Source organism: Haemorhous mexicanus, chromosome 3, assembly GCF_027477595.1.
Source record: "Haemorhous mexicanus isolate bHaeMex1 chromosome 3, bHaeMex1.pri, whole genome shotgun sequence".
Classification (NCBI taxonomy): domain Eukaryota; kingdom Metazoa; phylum Chordata; class Aves; order Passeriformes; family Fringillidae; genus Haemorhous; species Haemorhous mexicanus.
Window position 1 is genome coordinate 33,855,785 of NC_082343.1, and position 19,476 is coordinate 33,875,260.

At 37.5% G+C, this 19,476-nt stretch overlaps 1 protein-coding gene across 2 annotated transcripts in view; it reads left to right on the top strand.

Moving 5' to 3' along the window:
• PRKN (parkin RBR E3 ubiquitin protein ligase) overlaps positions 1-19,476 on the top strand; it is a 685,695-nt gene that overhangs the window by 563,736 nt on the left and 102,483 nt on the right. For both annotated transcript variants that reach the window (XM_059841269.1, XM_059841270.1), the window contains 2 exons: positions 53-114; positions 11,455-11,604. In XM_059841269.1, coding sequence (XP_059697252.1) covers positions 53-114; positions 11,455-11,604 — 212 coding nt within the window. The remainder of the gene's footprint in view (positions 1-52; positions 115-11,454; positions 11,605-19,476) is intronic.

Sequence of the window (19,476 nt, forward strand, 5' to 3'; positions counted from 1 at the left end):
AACTGCACTGACAGGAAGCTCTAAAATGCCTACTTTTGTTTCTTTCCAACAGCTGGCTGTCCAGATTCCTTGATTAAAGAGCTTCATCACTTCAGGATTCTGGGAGAAGAACAGGTGAGTTGGCATCTCAAAGGCAGCGTCTTAATGTCATGAAAGATAGACGCTAATGAGACAGTTTCATCTCTCTCTGGGGAAACAGAGTGTATCTCATGACCCCCAAAGACCTGAAATGTGGAGGGAAAACCACACAGGAGTTATATGTGAGAGCTGGGTTTTTTTTCGTTCTATCCATCAGCCTTGACAGGTTATTAATTGGCACATCTGCTACCTGCCACAGTTTTTCAGCTTTTGACTACAGCAGTAAACAGACTCTCTAAAGCAGCAGACAGACAAACAAACTGACTAGTCATGATATTATCCATCCCTTTGTGTGTCCTTTTTTCTCTTTTGAAAGAGTGTTTTTAAAATTATAGCTGTGCTTTGCACTCAGAAAACTATTTCTGTGGAGGGACCTTAAGAAAGCATAAATGAAGAATGCTTTACAACACTCACAAGAAAGTCAGATATTATTTTGTCAGTAATGAAATTAACATACAGAGGTATCGAGAAATGGCCTTAAATTTTGAGAGACAAGTTGAATTTTCATGCGCTCAATTCTTCTGAAATTCAAGTTTTCTTTTCCTCTGAAGTATCCCTCCTAAGGTAGTGGTTACAGAGCCTGAGTGCATGACACAGAGCTGCAGGTGCTAGGGACCCAGGGGCTGAAAGCCCAGCATTAGTGTGTTGTACAGGACACTATCCACATCTTTTAATGAACCTGGCACCAAGGGACTTGCACAAGGGTGTATGAGGGCTGTGACAAAGGTAGGAGCAACTCCTGAGGTGTTAATTCAAAGTCTTGTTTCATCATTTTTAAATTAGATTGGGATTGTCAAGAGCATCCTGTTGCTTCTCCTTTCCCTGTCACTCTCCCTTTTTTTATTACAATTGTGGCTGCTGTTACAATTTCTGGACTTCCAATTTTCCTCCACCAGCCCCCCACTTCAGCTGTTATAGAGAGTCACAAGTCATGCTTCTCAGGAACTCAGCTTTTCCTTAGCAAAAGGTACCGGAAGCAGCAATCTGGTGAAATTGAGGATTTAGGAGGAGGGAATAGAAGAAATTACAACCTGGATTGATGGGCTCAAGAGACTGATTAGAGCTACCTGACAAAAGGAGGGCAGAGTGAGATGAAGCTTGGGTAGAATGAAGAGATGGGGTCGTTTCATTGAAGGGGTTGGGAGTAGAACCAGAATGATAAGATTAAGGGTCTGACAAGGAGCCTGGACCAAGGGCTGGAAGGGAATGACCAAATGTAGAAGCTTGCTGAAGAGGCTGGTAAATAAAGGAATATCTGCACTTAAGCTGTGTGACTAGGTAAAGCTAAGCAGTCTAGGAAGAGTTGGACAAAAGGAGAAATTTAAAGGAAAAGTAAGGCACAGCTAAACCAAATGGCTGCAAGTGTGAGAGAGAGGACTGAATCAGACAGACCTGACAGCTCCCCTGGAAAAGCCTTAAAATGGAGTTGTGGACCTTAGCCTGACTAAAGATCACTGACAGAGCAGCATTTAACTGATGGACTTCCTTTGCAAATGGTGATGATTGTCATGAGGCTTGAATTATTTCATAGCCAATACATTTATAAAGATTGTTGCAAATATATTCTGTCATACAAAAGCATTGTTATCATGAGTCTACTGAAGCCCACAGTAGATTTTTTTTTTGATGTTAGAACACACACTGATAATCAGGGAATAAACTGGGGCAAGACCAATAGAAAAAAAAAGTAAAATAGACCTAAGTGAAGAAAGGAAGGAATTACAGGCAAAGTCCTTATTCATGTGACTATCTATTTATTTCTTATATTTATTTAGTTAGATATTTGCTTTTTAAAAATATCTAAGATGTTTATTTTTCTGTTATGCCTACTAGATAGAAAAAATTCAGAATAAATTATAAGACTGTTTTATTCAGACTCCTTGCAATTTCAGTATTATAAACCATCATATATTTTCTTCCATTCCAATCAATAGCCAAAGAAAAACGGGGGCATGTTCCTGCTTCATATCCAGTCTTGATTTATTTTTAAAGTGCTTATGTATTTAAGGCCAGATTATAAAAGCAGAATGGACTATTGTGATAATCTGTTCTGATCTGCTTTAGAATACACATTACATGACTTTTTGGGATTAATTCTTGTTTAAACTGCAGTATATTGCCTAGAAAAGTATCTATTCTTTGTTTACAAATCACTTGCAGACTTTAGATCCTATTATACTTCTCAGTAGTAAAAGACAAAATATTCCCAGCCTCTTTCCATTCCACCACTCCACCAGCACCAGCATGTTTCCTATGTTGCATGAAACTCCCATTCCTCAGAGTTTAAGCCAAAAAACCCCTGGGTCCCTCTTTTCTTCACTGAGCATTTGTTTCCTGTAAATAAAAATATAAATAAACTGACCATACAAATGCTCCTATAAATGTAAATACTTACCATATGTAATATTTTTTGATGTCATTAGGAAAGAAAGGTTTTGTGTGGCTTTCAGGATCCAACTTCTTGAAAACATGTGTCTGCCTGACTATCTGAAATATCTTTATATAAATGTAAGCATTAATGAAAAACTAATACTGTGAAATAGAAGTGTGAAGATTTGATGATTAATATTTTCTTAAAGGAGTTGTATAATAATAAGGCTCTTGTTCAAATAATCAAACTTGGTAGTCTCCTGGACATGTAAATTTTTGTGTTTTCTATTCTGTTAGGAACATACATTATGGGAAATTTATTCTAGGTGGAAAGTCTATCTTTGAAGGCTTAGCCACTGGCAATAAGACATTTTTTAAAGAGGGAATCAGTTTTGGGCTTTATGGAAAGATGCAATTGTAGTCTGCTTGCTGAAATGGAAGAATACGAGGTTCCCTGGTACCTGATGCTCATTGTGGATACGTAACCTACCATACAAAACCAGCTTCCAGAAAAATTGGCAACACAAATACAGCCACAGATTGCTGTACCCCTTGATACTTGTCTCTTTGAGATGGTGCCAGAGAGTCTGACCCAGGAAGAGTCTCCAAAATCAGCTTTGTCTGGTTACTTTTGGAGCCCCTTGTCACAGACTCCCTCAGTCCACTAAGGTCTGTACAAGACAAAAAAAAAGTCTCCTGCACATGGAGTCCCAGGTGAAGGGTGTAGCCTAAAGCTTTTTAATTGCCCAAAGCTCTGCTGAGCTTTCTGTTGCAATTTGCTCTCACTTTTCATAATCCATCTATTTCCCCTAGCTTAATGGGTGCAGCCCAATCTCCTGGCTAACTCCTCTCTTTCTTAAGTATTTGAGATATAGCCAGGATCAGATTGAAAGATTTAGTAAGTGGGGAGCTGTTGAAAAATAGCACAATGTAAGAAAGTCTCCTGCAGTAGCCATTTGCCCTGTCAGGCTGGCTGCCTCTGCAAGTAAATGTTTCTACAAGTGGTGGTAGTACAAGCTGCTTACAAATATATGCTAAAAATGCACCAAATATGGGCTCTGTTCAAATACAGTGGAGGGCAGGTAATTCTACAAGCCAATGCCAGAAACAGCAGAGAAAACATTCCAAGCATAAACACCACAATATCCCAGCATAGCAAGATGACTTGCAGTGAACTGTTATGCAGTCTCCCTAATGACTCTATGAGAAACTTCCCTCTTGTCCCCAAAGTGATAAAAAAAATCTTGTTCAATTGTTTAAATGGAATATTGTGATTCATGAATAAAATAGCAGCTCCGTCTGAAGGCTGGAAGGGAAAACAAATAACACGAGAGCAAGCAATCTGCTGCTATACCTGAGTGCCCCCAACAGGTCACAGCACAGATGAAGCAGAAGACTTCTAGTGGCAGGAGAGGAAGCTGCTCAGTAATGTATAGCTGCGCCTCTCTGTTACATCATCTGCTCTGACAGCTTTGCAGAATGTATTGGCCAGTTCCTTGATATTTTGACAGGCGAACGATCAATTTTAACAGATCTCTCCTATCAACTGCTACTGAAACTCATATCATTGCTCACTTTTTTTTAGAACTGTTGTGAGTGTTTATATCCCTGGAATCTGAGCAAGCCTGAACGAAGACCATTTTTGGGGGAGGGGCTTGTTTTTTTGATTGGGGTTTTTTGCGGGATTTTGGTTTGCTTTTTGGGGGGTTGGGTTTTTTCCCCAGATTTCCTTGTCAATTAGGGAAAACTTATGCAAAGGAATACCCTAGAATACCCTGTTTTGAAAATCTGCTCCTCAAAGATGATGTGGGTTTGTGCTAGTTTTCACAGTGAGCTGTAACTTTAGGAGATACAGAAATCAAGTACGAAATGAACACAGCATGGTTAGAGATCATTTAACATTAGTTGAGGTCTGGAAGGATTTTATATACAGTGTTTGGTTGTGACTAAGTTGATTTTTTTTTTTTTTTTTACTTGCAATACTTGCCAGAGGAATTTTTTTTTCAAATGCATGCTACTGAATATTCATGTAAAGTCAGTCTTAAAGTATTTGATATATATATTTACCCATTCAGGCAAAAGTAATACCATATGACAATTCTAATTAACCAGCTGAGCTTAGTACAGGAAACTATCAAATATGATCAACAAAGTGCCTCTGAAGTATTTCTGGGTTAAGATTTTTGATAACTACACTTGGAAGTAATATAAGTTACATCTCAGTAATTCTAATCAGTTAAAAAATAAAATAAATTTTTACTGGATGATTTCTCCCATTCATAATTAAGCCAAAGCTATTTTGTTAGCATTCCAAAACCTTTATCTTTACAAGGGTAGTTCTTACACTTTTTCTGCTTCCCAACCAGTCCCCTGGCTTCAGCTACTATTCCATGTAAGTGATACCTACACACATCTCTCCGTTTCTACCACTTTCCCATCTAATATCTCTTTTCTCTCCATCTCATTTGGGTCACCTTTTGGATTTGTCACCACAGTCTCATTGCTTGCTCTCTAAGACTGAGCTACTGCATTTAACTCTTGATCCTCTTTACACCACCTTTTTTTAATAGCTGGAAGTTCACAACAAACTTTATAATCTTGCAACCTCATATGAAGTCTAGTGATATGCCTCTCTTTCCTTCCTATGCTATACCTGCCTGGACTGTCTCCTAACCACCTTCTTCCCAACTCAGAAGTAATTGGGATTCATGAAAATTCCTCAGTTTTGTCCCTTCTGGATTATAATAACTTTAGCCTTTAAGTTCTTGTCATAAGCAGAATATCTCTACATTCTTACACTTTTTGAGCTTAATGTACAGTAAGCAAGTGAAAGTCATTAATTTTTGGTTCAACAGCTGAAATAAAGAATGAAGAGAAAGAAAATAGAAGGTCCTTGGTCAAAACAATTTTAAAAGATTTTTTTTTTTTCTGTCAAAACACAAAAAAGTGTAATTTTATACTGAATTTAAATTTCTCTTCCACCCAGCTTTTATTTAATTCAGAGGGAAGATTTGAACCCCAGTGTTCAGGATCTCAGGTACACATGGAAGTTAGCACTTCTTCCATCCCTTGGATAGCTTTGATCTGCTTTCAGGAAATATGCATTGCTCCCTCTTGTGACCTGAGAATTGGGAGCCAGTATCTACTGCACTGAAATGCAGTTCCACAGTTTGCAACAGCATCAGCTGAACAGATTTCCCTGCATCAGTTACAGCCTTGATGGCTGTTCCTTTAGCAAGAAGAGGAGTGTGCATTTGAGTTCCACAAGGGTCTAAAGAAACCAATTGTTTATCTCTGGCATCCAGTCTATTCTCACTGATCCCCCAAATACCTGCTGGAAGATCACAGACTTTCAGTAGTTTGTAAATGCAGTGCTAAGCCCTACACTGTGCTCATTCCCTTTTCTTTGTTGTACCATATTGTGCTTGCTTTCATATCATTCCACTAACTGCAATCTTTCTTTTTTTTTCTCCCCATCTCTACTCCAGTTTAATTTTGTCTGTGAATTGTGGTACACTGATCCAATAAGAGGTTTCTTACCTAAATATTTTCTTCAAACAACTGTTTGTACCCAGTTTTCCATGACTCCCCAGTCAGGCAAATTCCAGCCCTTTAGAGGTGGTTGTCTTTCTTGTCTCCTTGGGTGCTCCTGTGGTAACAAGGAGCTGATCCTCTGAACTTGCTCTTTCAATTTGATCAGGGGCTAGCAGAGAAGCCCAAAAACTCAGGTAAAGTAAATTATGGGTACTCCATGGAGAGCCATGTCAGTCCATCACTTTTTAATCAGTGTTTTAGATAACACATTTGTAAGTATTTTTACTAGTCCAAGGAGTACTACTGGTTTTGTACTGTAAGTTGCCTAATTACATTATGGAACTAATTCTTGGAGGTTTTGTGCATGCATAATACATATAAATAAAGTGCTTAGTCTACGCTATGGACTAATAGCCTCCACAATCTAATTTTGAAACACACAGATGGTTATTTGATTTATAGGAGCAGTAAAAACAATCTGACTCCAGAAAGTAGATTTGCTTTCCTCTGAGACTCTTACATGCAGTTAAAGAAACAAGTAATTGAATTACGTTTCAGAGATTTGGGCTTTACATCTACTGTTATACTTTTGTCCAAAGTTGTCTGCAAGGCTGCTACTGAGGAGATGCTTTTAGATGGGGGGGGAAGGAAAATAAAGAAAACAATACCCAAAGTCTAAAAGCAAAATTAAAACAGCTCAGGGCGTTTGTGGTGTGGCAGGGGGATTGGAATAAATGACCTTTAAAATTCCTTCCAACCCAAACCATTCTATGATTCTATGATATTAAATCATAATTTGTAAATTGGCATGGCCAGGAATCACTGTGTTCATGAAGTGTGTTTTGCAGGAGTTTTGTGCATCCAGGTGCACTTCAGTTTTGTTTTAGTATCTGAATCTCAATGTAACTGAAAAGGCTGTAATCTGTAATTAACCTGTTATTCCTGTGTCAACCCAAAGATTTCATTTATATTACCCTTGATTTACAACATCAAATGATTGAATTTCCACTGCTTGAAAACCCAGTATCATGCTAAGACTCAAGGAAAACCATCCCAACCTGTAAAGTGGAGTGCAAGGAATAAATGGTTACAATTACCCAGCCTCGGTGTCTAAGTCATACTGTGATTTATAATCCAAGGGCCTGACAAGTGTTCACTAACAAATGTTACACAAAAGAACTTCATTCTGTGGTTGCAATACCATAAGTAGAGCTTAAAAGTACAGCTTTTTCCATTCCAAATTTTATTCCTTGGAAAGTATGGATTTGGGCTGACTGGGACAATTCACAATTTGAGGGGAAGGTTCACAAATGCATGTAGTTTTCAGAGAACAAGCAGAATGCTTTACAACTATATATTCATATACCTTTAGCTGTCTTAGCATCACTTTTCTAGAGTAAATTCTATTTATGAAGCTTTGAGAGTTTTTCCAAATAGGCATTGAAATATATAGTTCTGGGGAATCCAGCAACTATTTACCAACCTGTATTTCTGAAGGCCTTATTGCAGTAGCACATAAATGCCTGACATGCTTTGTCTGGAAGCTGTTTTCTAGCAGCAGTAGATGGCTGGTGATTTCTGTGTAATTTTATGCCACTCATTACCATAGCATTTGACGTCCTCATGACTATTAATGGATTTTGCCTCTTAACAGTACATTGAAATCAGCAAGTATCATTCTTCCTCTTTACAAATGGGCAACTGATGAGAAGCATAGATTAAATGACTTATGTGAAAGCCACAGGATGGCTGTGCTGCTGCCAGGAATGAAATCAGGTGCCACGAATGCCAGTTCCATCAAATTTCTCATATATTATACTTTGTAAGAGGTTTTTCCGAAAAATAATTGGAGATACTTTCCTCCTTGTAGCAAGCAGAGCAACTTTACACAAGATGAGTGCATCTCTAAATAGGAGGCACACTGATAAAAATTGAGTAATAGATTCTGTGAAATACTTTGAATGGACAGAAGAGCTAGATTAATCATTCAATGACAGCTCTTCACGTGTTAGATACCAAGCCTAAGTTAGTTTTCTCAGTTTCGACAATAGCACTTCCATAGGGTGATTGATCTTACCTATCTTAGACATCATGTTTAAGTCAGGATAAATGCCCTCCTTGAGATCTTATTTCTGCTCATTCACTTGATGCCTTGTTTAGGCTAGATGTTTAATTTTAGATGAGCTAAAATTCTGTGAGGTGGTTCACAGTCTAAGCTATTTAGATACCTAATCCTTGGTTTTAAAAATAGCTTAGGACAGGTGAGTTAGGATCAGAATTATTTGAACTAAATCAGCTGTTGTAAGAGTCACCTAATTTCAGGTGCCTTTATCTAGGAAGTTGTCTGATCTCTCATTATTTTAAAAAAACAGGGCACTTGAGGTCTCAGTTCTTATGCAGATGTATAAATATAAGGAGTTAAGATGAATTTCATCCCATCTCTCCTGTTAATTATAAAAGAAGTTTTCACAACCTGTGCAACTATAGGCATCATCACTATGGAAATTCAAACTAAATTAAGTGAATTCTACATTAGGTCTCCAGTTAAGAGGTGAAGTAAACCAGTGGTGTTGTGTGCTGTAATATTCTAAAGTATCTCATCTAGATGTATGATCAAAACACATCATGGGCTCCAAAGACATTTAAGGGCTTCTGAAAACTGACTTGATTAATGGATTACTTTGGTTGGTTACATGAGTCCAGTATGATAAGTATGGCTGTGGTGTATAGGAAAAAATGTCCTTAATAGATATGGTCTGTCACTCTATGCAAATAGTCAATTAATAATTCATTACAATAGTTTGGTCCTGTACAATTTTTTTATAAATGCACCCTTAATGTAAAGTGAGTCATTTTGTTTCACGTTGCTGAATAAAGAATATAAATCCACATATGTTGTGTAGATTTTGCTATGGCAGCAAACATGTATATGTTCTGCTACTTTGTGTTTCAGTTGGTTGCTGGGTTTTAATTGAGCAGGACACAAGGAAAAAGAAATTGGAAAATGACATAAATGTATCTGGACTTTGAAGGTAGAAAACAGGCTGATAACTAGATATCAAGATGTGCAAATGGATTAGCAGGATCTTTTCTGGATCATTTTTTTGGCTGTTACAGTATGAAAATCACTGGGGAGCATGCCATACTGATTTGGAACGAGTCCTGTGCTGAACCAGTATAAAACGTTAAACTTGTTGGACAGAAAAAGATGTTGCTGTCCACCTTGTCAGTAGGTAAACTGGACATTTACATTCTGTACCTTTCCCTAACAAGATAATTTTTAAAAAAGAAAAAAGGGAAATGAGAGGAATCTCTTCATGCCCTTTTAGGCTAAGTTAATGGCTGGAAAGGATATTCTTTTTTTTTTCCAGCTGAGAATTTTTAATGTAAATGCTGACAGAACCTCGGCTACAGTGTCACTGGTGTTTGCCTTCTTAATGAGAAGCTGTTAACAATCCCACATGCAGCACAAAGTTCCCTCTTAATAGGGTAAGAAAATCACCAACCTCACCTTCAGGTCCAGTCTGTGCCCTGAAGAAAAATTAGGCTGCTGGAGAGCTTTGGAGCTATGGTTACCTATATTTCTATAAAGGCCAGCCAAATGACTCAGAGCACTCAACATGTATATAGTGGAAGGATCACAAACTTTTCTGAAAATTGAGAGCATCCAACATTAAATATTTATGGCATTGGTCTGGGTTCAAGCACAATAATAACACAGGAAAACACCAGTTGACTTTTTGAGCCCCCACGTTCAAGGAGACTGCAGACATGTCTTGCACATTTCTCAAAATACTAATATTTTCCAAATACAAGATTCTTAAGTCTTCTTAAGAATTTCTGGCTGTCGTTCATACACTGAAAGATATTTTGAAGTCTTATTGTCCTTTTAGATTTTGCTTTTCTTTTCAGAGGTTGTTCGGATTTTTCGGTAATTAACAAAGTTGGATACTTTAAGTTTGGGTTGTTTTTTTTTTTTCTGTGATGCAAACTTTTATGTCTATATGTTATAGTCTTTTAAGAACTCTAATATTATTTTAAGAAGCCAGTTTAACAAGACATGTTGTGACAGTATTTGCAGAAGAATCTTCTGAAATGCACCCAGAAGTCATACAGCCTTCTTTGTAATTTAAAATTCTTTTTTGTACGCTATGTGTATGAGGTGTTGGGCCTAAAGTTTCCATTTTCCTCAAAAGATTTATTTGGAGATGGATGCAAATTGGAGAAAGAATTTTTTTGTTTCCTATCCTCCCAAAAAAGGGAACAGGATTTTCATGCGCCATTATGGGATAAAATCTTATGAAGCACTAAATATTGTGAGTGCTGTAACATAAAGTCCTCTTTTGTTTTTTTAGCACACCATAAAGTCTACTCACAGAGAAAATTCATACCTACTCCCTTCCTCTTTGGCCTTTTGGATTTGCCTCTTTTCTCTGGGGTTGTTAGGACCAAATGCTTTCATTTATTTCCCTCCACAGTAGAGCAGATTTATTGGTGAATCTGAAGCCCGGCTTACAGTGGTTATACAGCCACTGGTGTGGAACTGCCCCAACACAGAACCCTAGAGTGGATGTGATTTACATGCACACAGCATGATTTGTATTACCTCAGCTTATCTCTGGCTGAAAGCAGGGTAAATTAGACATGGGAAAGTTATTGCAGTGACATCAGTCATTTTGGAGCAGGCATTTTTGTCAGCGAGCATACACTGGGCATGTTACTTAATATTGCTGTATGTCAGTGTCCCTATCATTAAAATTAAGGCATTTCTATGGCCTTTTAGGCTATCAGGATGGAATTAAATGAAAAGTGGAAAAACTAAAGAAAATTTCATGGGAGACACAGGAAAAAATGCACCTAGCATTGAAATGAATGCATATAGGAGAGTTATTCTGCTGATCAGTTTAATGATCAGCTTGTTTTTGAACTAAAGTTGCCTAGGCACATTTTTACAGCCCTTAAGGTCTAAAACATTACACTGCTTCTAGCTATAGATCCCTAGAGGGGTTTTTTTGTGTGTTCTCTTCAATCTCCTCAAACATTTATCATTTCTCTGTTGGACTATTTTTATTATGTTTACAATAATTTTTATAGTAATATAAGTGTATTTGATGTTACTTACAGAAACAGTCTGCTGTTTTCTTGATTTTAATATCCCACACAGTCTTCTGGTGGTGCAAATGGCTGTGAGCCAGAAAATGATGCACATGATGTGAGTTGGAGCAGAGTGGTGCCCCATTTAACAACATTGCAAAGTTTTAGACTTTTGACAAATAACCTGAACTTAGCATGTGAGACATTAGGACAAGTGACTGGATTATGTGGGATAGAGACAAACTCAGAGATGTGGGGGTTTTCCATGCATGCTGCCAGGAGTTTAAGACCAATGTGTTGTGTTGCGTTGTGTTGCAGTACAACCGCTACCAGCGCTACGGGGCCGAGGAGTGCGTGCTGCAGATGGGAGGAGTGCTGTGTCCAACCCCCGGCTGTGGGGCAGGTCTGCTTCCTGAGCCAGGGCTGAGGAGAATCCTGTGTGAGCCAGGCAATGGAATAGGCTGTGGGGTAAGAACCTATATTTTCCTCCTAGTGGTGTGGGAAATAATTGATGCTGTACAAGGAACGCTAAGACAAAGGGGGAAAATGTGGTTGCCTTTTTAATCCTTCTCAGTGTCTCTGAATTGCCCTTCCCACCAGAGTGGGATAATGCAGCCCACTGAACAATTTAAAAATAGTGCAATGGCTTAGGAATGATGACTTCATCATGTAGAATGTGTCCATTCCATAATTCTTTGCTTTATTTGGTTTTAGAAGTTGCTGAATAATTATGGTAAGAAATTGAACTGTGCAAATGAAAATCCAAATGCACTCTTTCTTCTCCTAGAACTCATCAGAAATGAACAGGATCTTAAGCAAACCATTCATTATCATATTGATTTTTTTTACAGAAAAAGGAGAGATAGAATAGCCTGTTTGTGACACTGTAGTGATATTGCTTGTGCACGTTAAAATACATGATGAAAAGAAATATAGAAATATATTTTTTTATTCATTCAAGTTTGTTTTAAGCAAGGGGAATGAACAATTAATGGTGGAATTATGGAAATCAAAATCAGATGAAACTTGAAAATACTTTTGCTAAGAAATCACATCATATGGGCCATCGACATTTTTGGCAGTAGAAAAAGCAAGTACTTGACAAAAATCAAGCTTTGGAGGAAATAGATCTACATAGAGGTGAATCTATATATAAAATAACATATTAAATGTTCAGAGTGACAAACTGGTGTTTGCACTATGTGAGTCTTTCCATAGTTGGCATTACAGCAGAATTCCACAAACACTATGAGAGAAAATAAAATATCTTTATTTGTAAAATACTAGGGTGCTCTTTCTGCTGTCTCTCTTGTGGAAAATGCACTTTTTATTGCCGTTTTGATATTGCCCAAACTGATACCGTGGAAGAATAATAGTTTGGTGAACTAGGAAGTCGCAGTAACTTGTCTTCTTTGAGTAGGTTAGCATCTGTCGACCTTGGTAAGACTTCCTATCTGTCCATGCAGTGGTGCATGTAAAACAGAGTACTGCCCTAATTCACTGAGCAGATATGGGACTATAAAATAAAGCAGAATCTGGGAAAGTAATAAGAAACACGACTGCATAAACAAAAGGGAATGCCTCTGGATTAACTATTAGGGGTTGGTTAAAAAAGAGAAAATCACATATAATTTTTATTCTGGCCTCTGCCTGGAAGTGGTGAAAATCACACTGTATTTTGCAACTTTATTCATCATCATTCTGAATTTGCAAATGCTGTGTAAATAATGTGTACACAGGGTAAAGGATTGATATATTGCCTGGTTTAGCAAACTGCTCTGTTTCCTTCTAAGGACTCCGTGCTGTGCTTGGTAGTGATCAGATCTGCAGCCTTGAGTGTAAGCTCACCCTTTGTTTTGAATTAAATGATGTCTTGAACATTACAGAGTACAATTCACTTAGGCTGAAATGAGAAGCAGGAGGCTGGTCTGGAAGCCAAATTTTGGTAACATTAAGGTCCTTCCTCAGAATCCGTAATGGAACAGAGGGAAAATATATGGCTTTGAATCTTTCTTTGCACCCTAAAAAATGGTAACCTCAAGGAGGATTTTTCACAGACTTCCTGTGGTGAGGGTCCTAGCACTGAAGTCAAATGCTGGTCATAAAGTTGGCTGAAGGTAAAGATCCACCTGCAAGGACACCAAGACAGTTAGAAAAGCTATTTATTTTTACTCTACTTTATTAAGTCATGTTCAGAGTTTTCTATTCTTAAACTGTTTTCCCCAGTCAAAACCTGACCTTTTTCAGTGTGAAGGCTTTCCACTAATTTTTATGGAATCCAGGAAGATCCATTTTAGAGCTCAGTATTGCCTTGTGAGTGCGTCCATGATTTAAAAGCTCAAAGAAAGGCCTGAGATGAGAATGTCCCTATTATCCATCCAAAAAAAGACTGCAAAAGATGTCTTGCACTACTTAACCTGTACAGCTTATATTAGAAATACATTCCTTGCTGAAGCTGGTAAGCAAAGAAATAAGGAAAGTAGTGTGAATCTGGAGATTCTTTTTGAATATCTACATCATTCCTCAAGCTGTACTTCAGTTATGTAGAGTCTCTTTTGGGGTGTTTGAACGTCTGTCTTTGGTTAAATTTCATATTGATAACAGCAGAAGTTATATCCAACATCACTGGTCTGTTATTCACACAAAAGCCCTTGCAGAGGAATAGGTGCCTATTGAACAGAACAAATTGGTTGTTCAGGTCTGAATTGGCCTCTTAGGGTAGCTAACTACTGTCAAGTATCTCAGGATTCTGATTTGCTGATGGAATTACTCAGGGGAGAGAGGAAGGGCAGGTGGTCAAGAGAAAGTCGAGACAGTGAGTGAGAATGGGTTTCATCAGCCATTTTAAAAACGTAAAGCAACAAAAAAGAGAATAAGCTAGCCACCAGGGAACGAAGCAAAATAAATATTCCAATATTCAGAGAGATAACCTTGTGGGGCAGTCCCAAACATATAAGGACTATGACCAAAACTGAAGTACTAATGAGAAATGAACAGGTGACTGAGCCAGGCTAGGATGCAGACATTTTGGATTCCTCAGTTTCTTACTCTGTTACATGGAATGAGACACTAGAATCTCTTTTGCAGAACTGCCATTGGTATCAAAGGTAAATGTGAATCTCCAGGAGAGTGCTTATAATTTGCTAAAAGGGCCTTTGGTAAAGTTAAAAGATGGATTTTGCTTTGTCTGAGGAAATTTGGAAACAGCAACATGTAGGGCCTAGAAACAGTCTGGTAAATGCCTACACAGAACTGTTCCAAAAAGAGGAGGAAAGAGGTTTAAAAGTAAGCATCCCCATATGTACCCTCTGTAGTCAGGCACTGCTATCTATTCAGGTTTTCAGGCAAAAAAAAAAAAAAAAAAGACAAAAGGTTTATTTTGACTGAATAGAAGCATGCAGATATCCTTTTAATGATTATGGATAGTCCTCACCTAAAGCCATATTGTGGTACCACTGACTGACTCTACTGATGTCTAATCTTTCATATTTTTTATTATTCACCATAAACTTATTAATTTATTTACTAAGATATTACCATTATACACTATTCTACCTTCATTACTATGCATCAGACTTATGTTACTAACTTCTATTGCTCAGCTATAAAATCCTGACATATTTAATACTAGAAAACAGCAACAAAACATGGTAGATAGTATGTATTGTACCAGCTGGCCTAGGTGGAGGAAAAGCTGTGGTAAACAAGACATACAAAAGCTTTATGAATAAAACATTTTTGTCTTGTTTTCCATTGTACTGGCATATTATTTACTACACATTAAGGAAGCTTGGAGTTAAAAGCAGGTTAGAATGGATCTTTGAAAGGGACAATACAAGTTGTTTGTTAAGAAGTGTGCCTTGGTTTCTACACATACAGCTCAGTTGCCTTGCAAAACATTCCTTGTCAATACCTTTCAGTGGGATGATAACTGACTGATGTGTAACTGCAGCCCAGATTTTGCTCCACAATGGTCTGTTGTGCAGCAACAGTGGTAAATGTTTTGCAGCATGCAATATCAGTTGACCTATCCCTCAAAATGGGGTGAGAAGGGAGGTACAGGATAGTGGAGACAGAGCCTCTGCTGGTCTTTTTCCCTTGAGTTTATTCATTCCTAGCATAGCATACATAAGCCTGAAGAAGAATGTATTTCCACAGATTGGCTGTTGTTTAATAATCCCTGGCTAAGAGACCAGACTCCTGAAGGTTCATTGAGATCCTGAGACCACTCTAAACTATACTAAGGTCTGGGTGACAGTTGTAAAGATCTTAGGAATAAGCTGTCCTAATTGAAGTTTTTATTGTTCTTTTTTGAGATCCCTTAATGTGAAACTCCAATCTGCAGGTGGGTACTCAAATGGAGTGTATTCAATGTGCAATGATAAAGTAAAATTTCTATTTTTGCAAAGGGAGAACAAAATTTAGGGTTATTTCATCTCTTTTACACAGTATTTACTGTTCCATAAACATAGTGCATTGAAGAACATCAAGAGATGTGTTCCCATCAAGGACAGGTGAAATTTTATGGCTGCAGACTACAAGAGGTCCCTGAAAAAAATCAATAGATATAAATACCATGTCTTTTTAAAAATAGAATTCCTAGGTTGTTGTATTACATAAAACAAAATCCCTAAGGCAATTTCACTCCACCCAGCAATTTTTTCTCATTGATTTCTTCTTGCATTCTTCTTCCATGGCTAAGGAAGCACATGTCAAAAGCAATTGCACCACATTTGTAGGATTAATAATTGTCTGCCTTTTCAGTAAGCTTAATAGAATAGAGGACACTAAAATAGTTACATGAGAAGTGCAATACATATTCCTGTTGTTTGCAAAGTTGGGGTTTTTTGTGATTCATCATCGTGCACTCATGCATGTCCTAGCAGACGTGTTTCATCGTCAGGAATGTCTTTGTAAAACCCAGTGACTCGCTCGTAGGCAAACCCCAAACAATTGGGGAAAATCTTTTGTTTTGAGGAGACAAATCTGAATTATAAATATTCCAAGCAACGACTTCTTACCCATTTCTGATAATTCAAATGATGATTTTGTTAGTTGTGTATGTCCTTCTAAACTTCTGGAGTAGAGTTAATTTAGGCTTTTATATGCCAGTTGAAGTGCTGTGTGAACGCACATATACTGCCTCTGGAATCTGAACCAGCTTGCAAATACTGTTTCATAGATGTGAAAGTGCACAAGAGGTTTTGAAGTAAAAAACAGTTTCCACATCTGGAAGTTATAAATCTTTTATTGCGAAGTTCAATTTTAATGCAATGCATTATCACGATCAACAGGGACTTTCTCTAATTCCTCTCCCTCTTGAGTCTGGTTTTATCACGTTATTCCACATATAGTATCTGAACAAAATGTTTAGAAATCTGACTCACCTCAAAGACTTTATTTTCAAACAAAGATGTCAGTATAAATGTGTGGTTCAGAACTTTTACTTCGTTTCTCTGTTAGTAGTACCAGGAGAATGTTCAATGTATCTAAAGAGAAAATAGGCAACTTTTAAAATAATTTGAGATATAAAGCTAGTCAAGATGAATGGTGGTAATTCAAGACAACCTTTGAAGGTACTTGCACTGAAAAAAATCTTTTCAATTTTATAATCAGATTAATAAAAGGTCATGGGAGAAAAAGCGCTGTTTGTACAATGATCTGGATTTTTCCCTTAGTTTTAAGATGGAAATGGAAGTTGAAGCAGAAGCAGAAAAGAGAGGCTCCACAATTTTGAAAAACAGAGGAATAATTCAGAAAACAAAAGACCTTGAGACCCCCATGTCATTTGCAAAACACTAAAATGGAAATAGGAGATTGCTGCTATCTGGTAGCCGTCGCAAAATGGAAGGGTTACTCCTTGTTATTGCATTTCAGGTATCTGTCCTTGTTCTGTATGTCATTAAATTTTTGCTTTTAAGAGAATTCACCAGAAAGGTGTGACCATGGAAAAGGTAATAGCTGAAGATATTGCTGCGATTAAGAAACCAACTCACAGCAGGAGTGTGTCATAATGTTGTATAGGGAGTGTTTTCAATGGGAATGAAAATGAGACAGACATTTTCCATTTTTGCTAAATGTTGAGTTGCTAGCACTGTGCCACAAGCTCTTAGCAGTAATCATGTATTGCTTTCTTCTATTGAGTGGGCACTCTAGCCTTCAGAAAGTGGAATTCCATCTTGTTGACACATTATGCTTCAGTAGCTGAGCAAGTTGTTCAATTGCTAAAATATGACAGGCTGACCAGAATTCTTTTTGGATTTGTGGAGGCTTTTTTTGGTACTCTTTTACATTGGTTAAAATTAACTGTAAAAGCATGGTGCTTTTTAAGATGTAGAATGGTAATGTTTTAATAAAGTCTTTGCCCCAGAATTGCACTGTGCAATTAACCAACTATGTATTGCTGCCAAGGTGCGTTATTTCCATTGCCCATGTCTTACAGCACAGGGCAATTCATTGATCTGATGTGAAACTCAGCTGTTAGCATTGAGTGGAAAAAGCAATCTAGAGAATGTTTCCATTTTTAGTAATATGGATCACATTAGTTCACGGGACTAGCAAAAGAAAATGAATACTTTTTGTACAGAAAACAAATCAATTGCTTTTACTTGGTTTAATAGTAGAAGAACAACTGCTTTTTCCTTTATATCCCAAATCATGAAATGCTAGCTAGAAAAATACAATTAGAAAATATGCAAGTCACTTCCATTCTACGTCAGCTAAAACTGAAATTTCATTAGTTTCATCTGCTAGATGTCCAGAATATTACAGGATGAGTCACATCATGTGATAAAATTCTGTATCCCTTGATTTATATAGGGTATAGCTTTTACCTGACTTCTGCATCATGCAGACGTCTGGAAGATGGCTTTGTACTTACACATTGCAAATTGAAAGTGCAGTGTCTTCAGCTGGTTTTGCTTGACTCATTATTTTGTGGCCTAACTGGTAAAATTTAAAATAATTTAAAATCTGTCATATGTGTTCTAAGACAGGATCAAGGAAGTAGAGAAAAGAGGTAGTTACCCAAAAGAGGCTGGAAGATGATCTTCTTTGTAATCTAGAGATATCACAGTAAGAATAACACTGTATTTGAGTCAGGGAAATTGTCTTAGAGAAAACTAGAAAAAAATCAAGTTCTTGCTTGTAAAGATAAGTCAAAACTGGACACACAGACCTAGGAATGAGAGAGGATAAAACTGATGTCGGTGGATGTAAATCAGCTCAGACTGGGATTTGTGACAATTGTTTTGCAGAAGATAAATACTCCCAATTTAACCAATTTGTCTGAAATAGGAATGAGCTAGAGTTGTAAGCATTTGAGACCCATTTTAAATTGAGAGGTGAGGTAAAATAGCAGGTGGTTTAAAAGTCACATCAGTAGTTGATTTTAGGATTTATCAGCTAACTCTTAGTCCTTGTAAACAGTTAGATCAAGCAATCCCCGGAAGGGTGCTAGGGATTTTTATATTAGGGATACCAAAGTAGGATTTGGGATACAAATTAGAGATGCTCAACTTTGTCACTTGTTCAGCACTTAGATTCCAGAGCCAAAGATGCCTGGGCTTCCATTTTCTTCACCTGTGGAAAGAGAACAGCATTTTACAGTAGATCCAATGCAAAAATGTGCATATTTTAATATCCACAGCTTACCCTAAACTGATTTTGACACATAGATGTGGAAAAAGACCTTCAAAAAAAGTACCTTCTCTGGAGAGATTCCTGCTTTTAGGAAGCCATTGAGGGTATCATGCTATCATGTTCTGGTCAGGATAAACTGATCACTGAATTAGAAGGAAAAACAAAATTTTCTCTCAGGGCTTATTGTCAGAGACTTGATATTCTGTATCAGAGTTGGTGGACAAGCTAAATACCATCTGCAGGAATTTAGGGGGCATTTCTCACCTAGAAATTCTTTGTTGTTTGAAGAGCCACAGGCTTTGATGACATCTTTGTCTATTTTGGACTATGCCTGTGGCACAGCACAGTTTAATCTCTTGATGACTGAAGTGCTCATGTCTAATTAAAGTAGTTGGGCTCCATGTAGCAGTATCTGGGTGATGTTTAATGGCTTATGATGCTCAGGAGATTATATTAGATGAACTCATAATTCTATCTAGTCTTAAGTATAATGAAAGTTTATGACTGCAGAGAACTTGCAACTACTTTGTTGTTACTACTCCTCTCCTCTTCAGGGAAGTGCCTAGAAATATGTGTGACAGTCAGGGGACAATGTATTATCCTGAGGCCCATCAGAAAAGACATGGAGTGCAAAAATCAGAAAGAAGGGGAAATAAACTGCTAATGGGACTTGCCAGTTAATTCTGCATGTACGAAAAA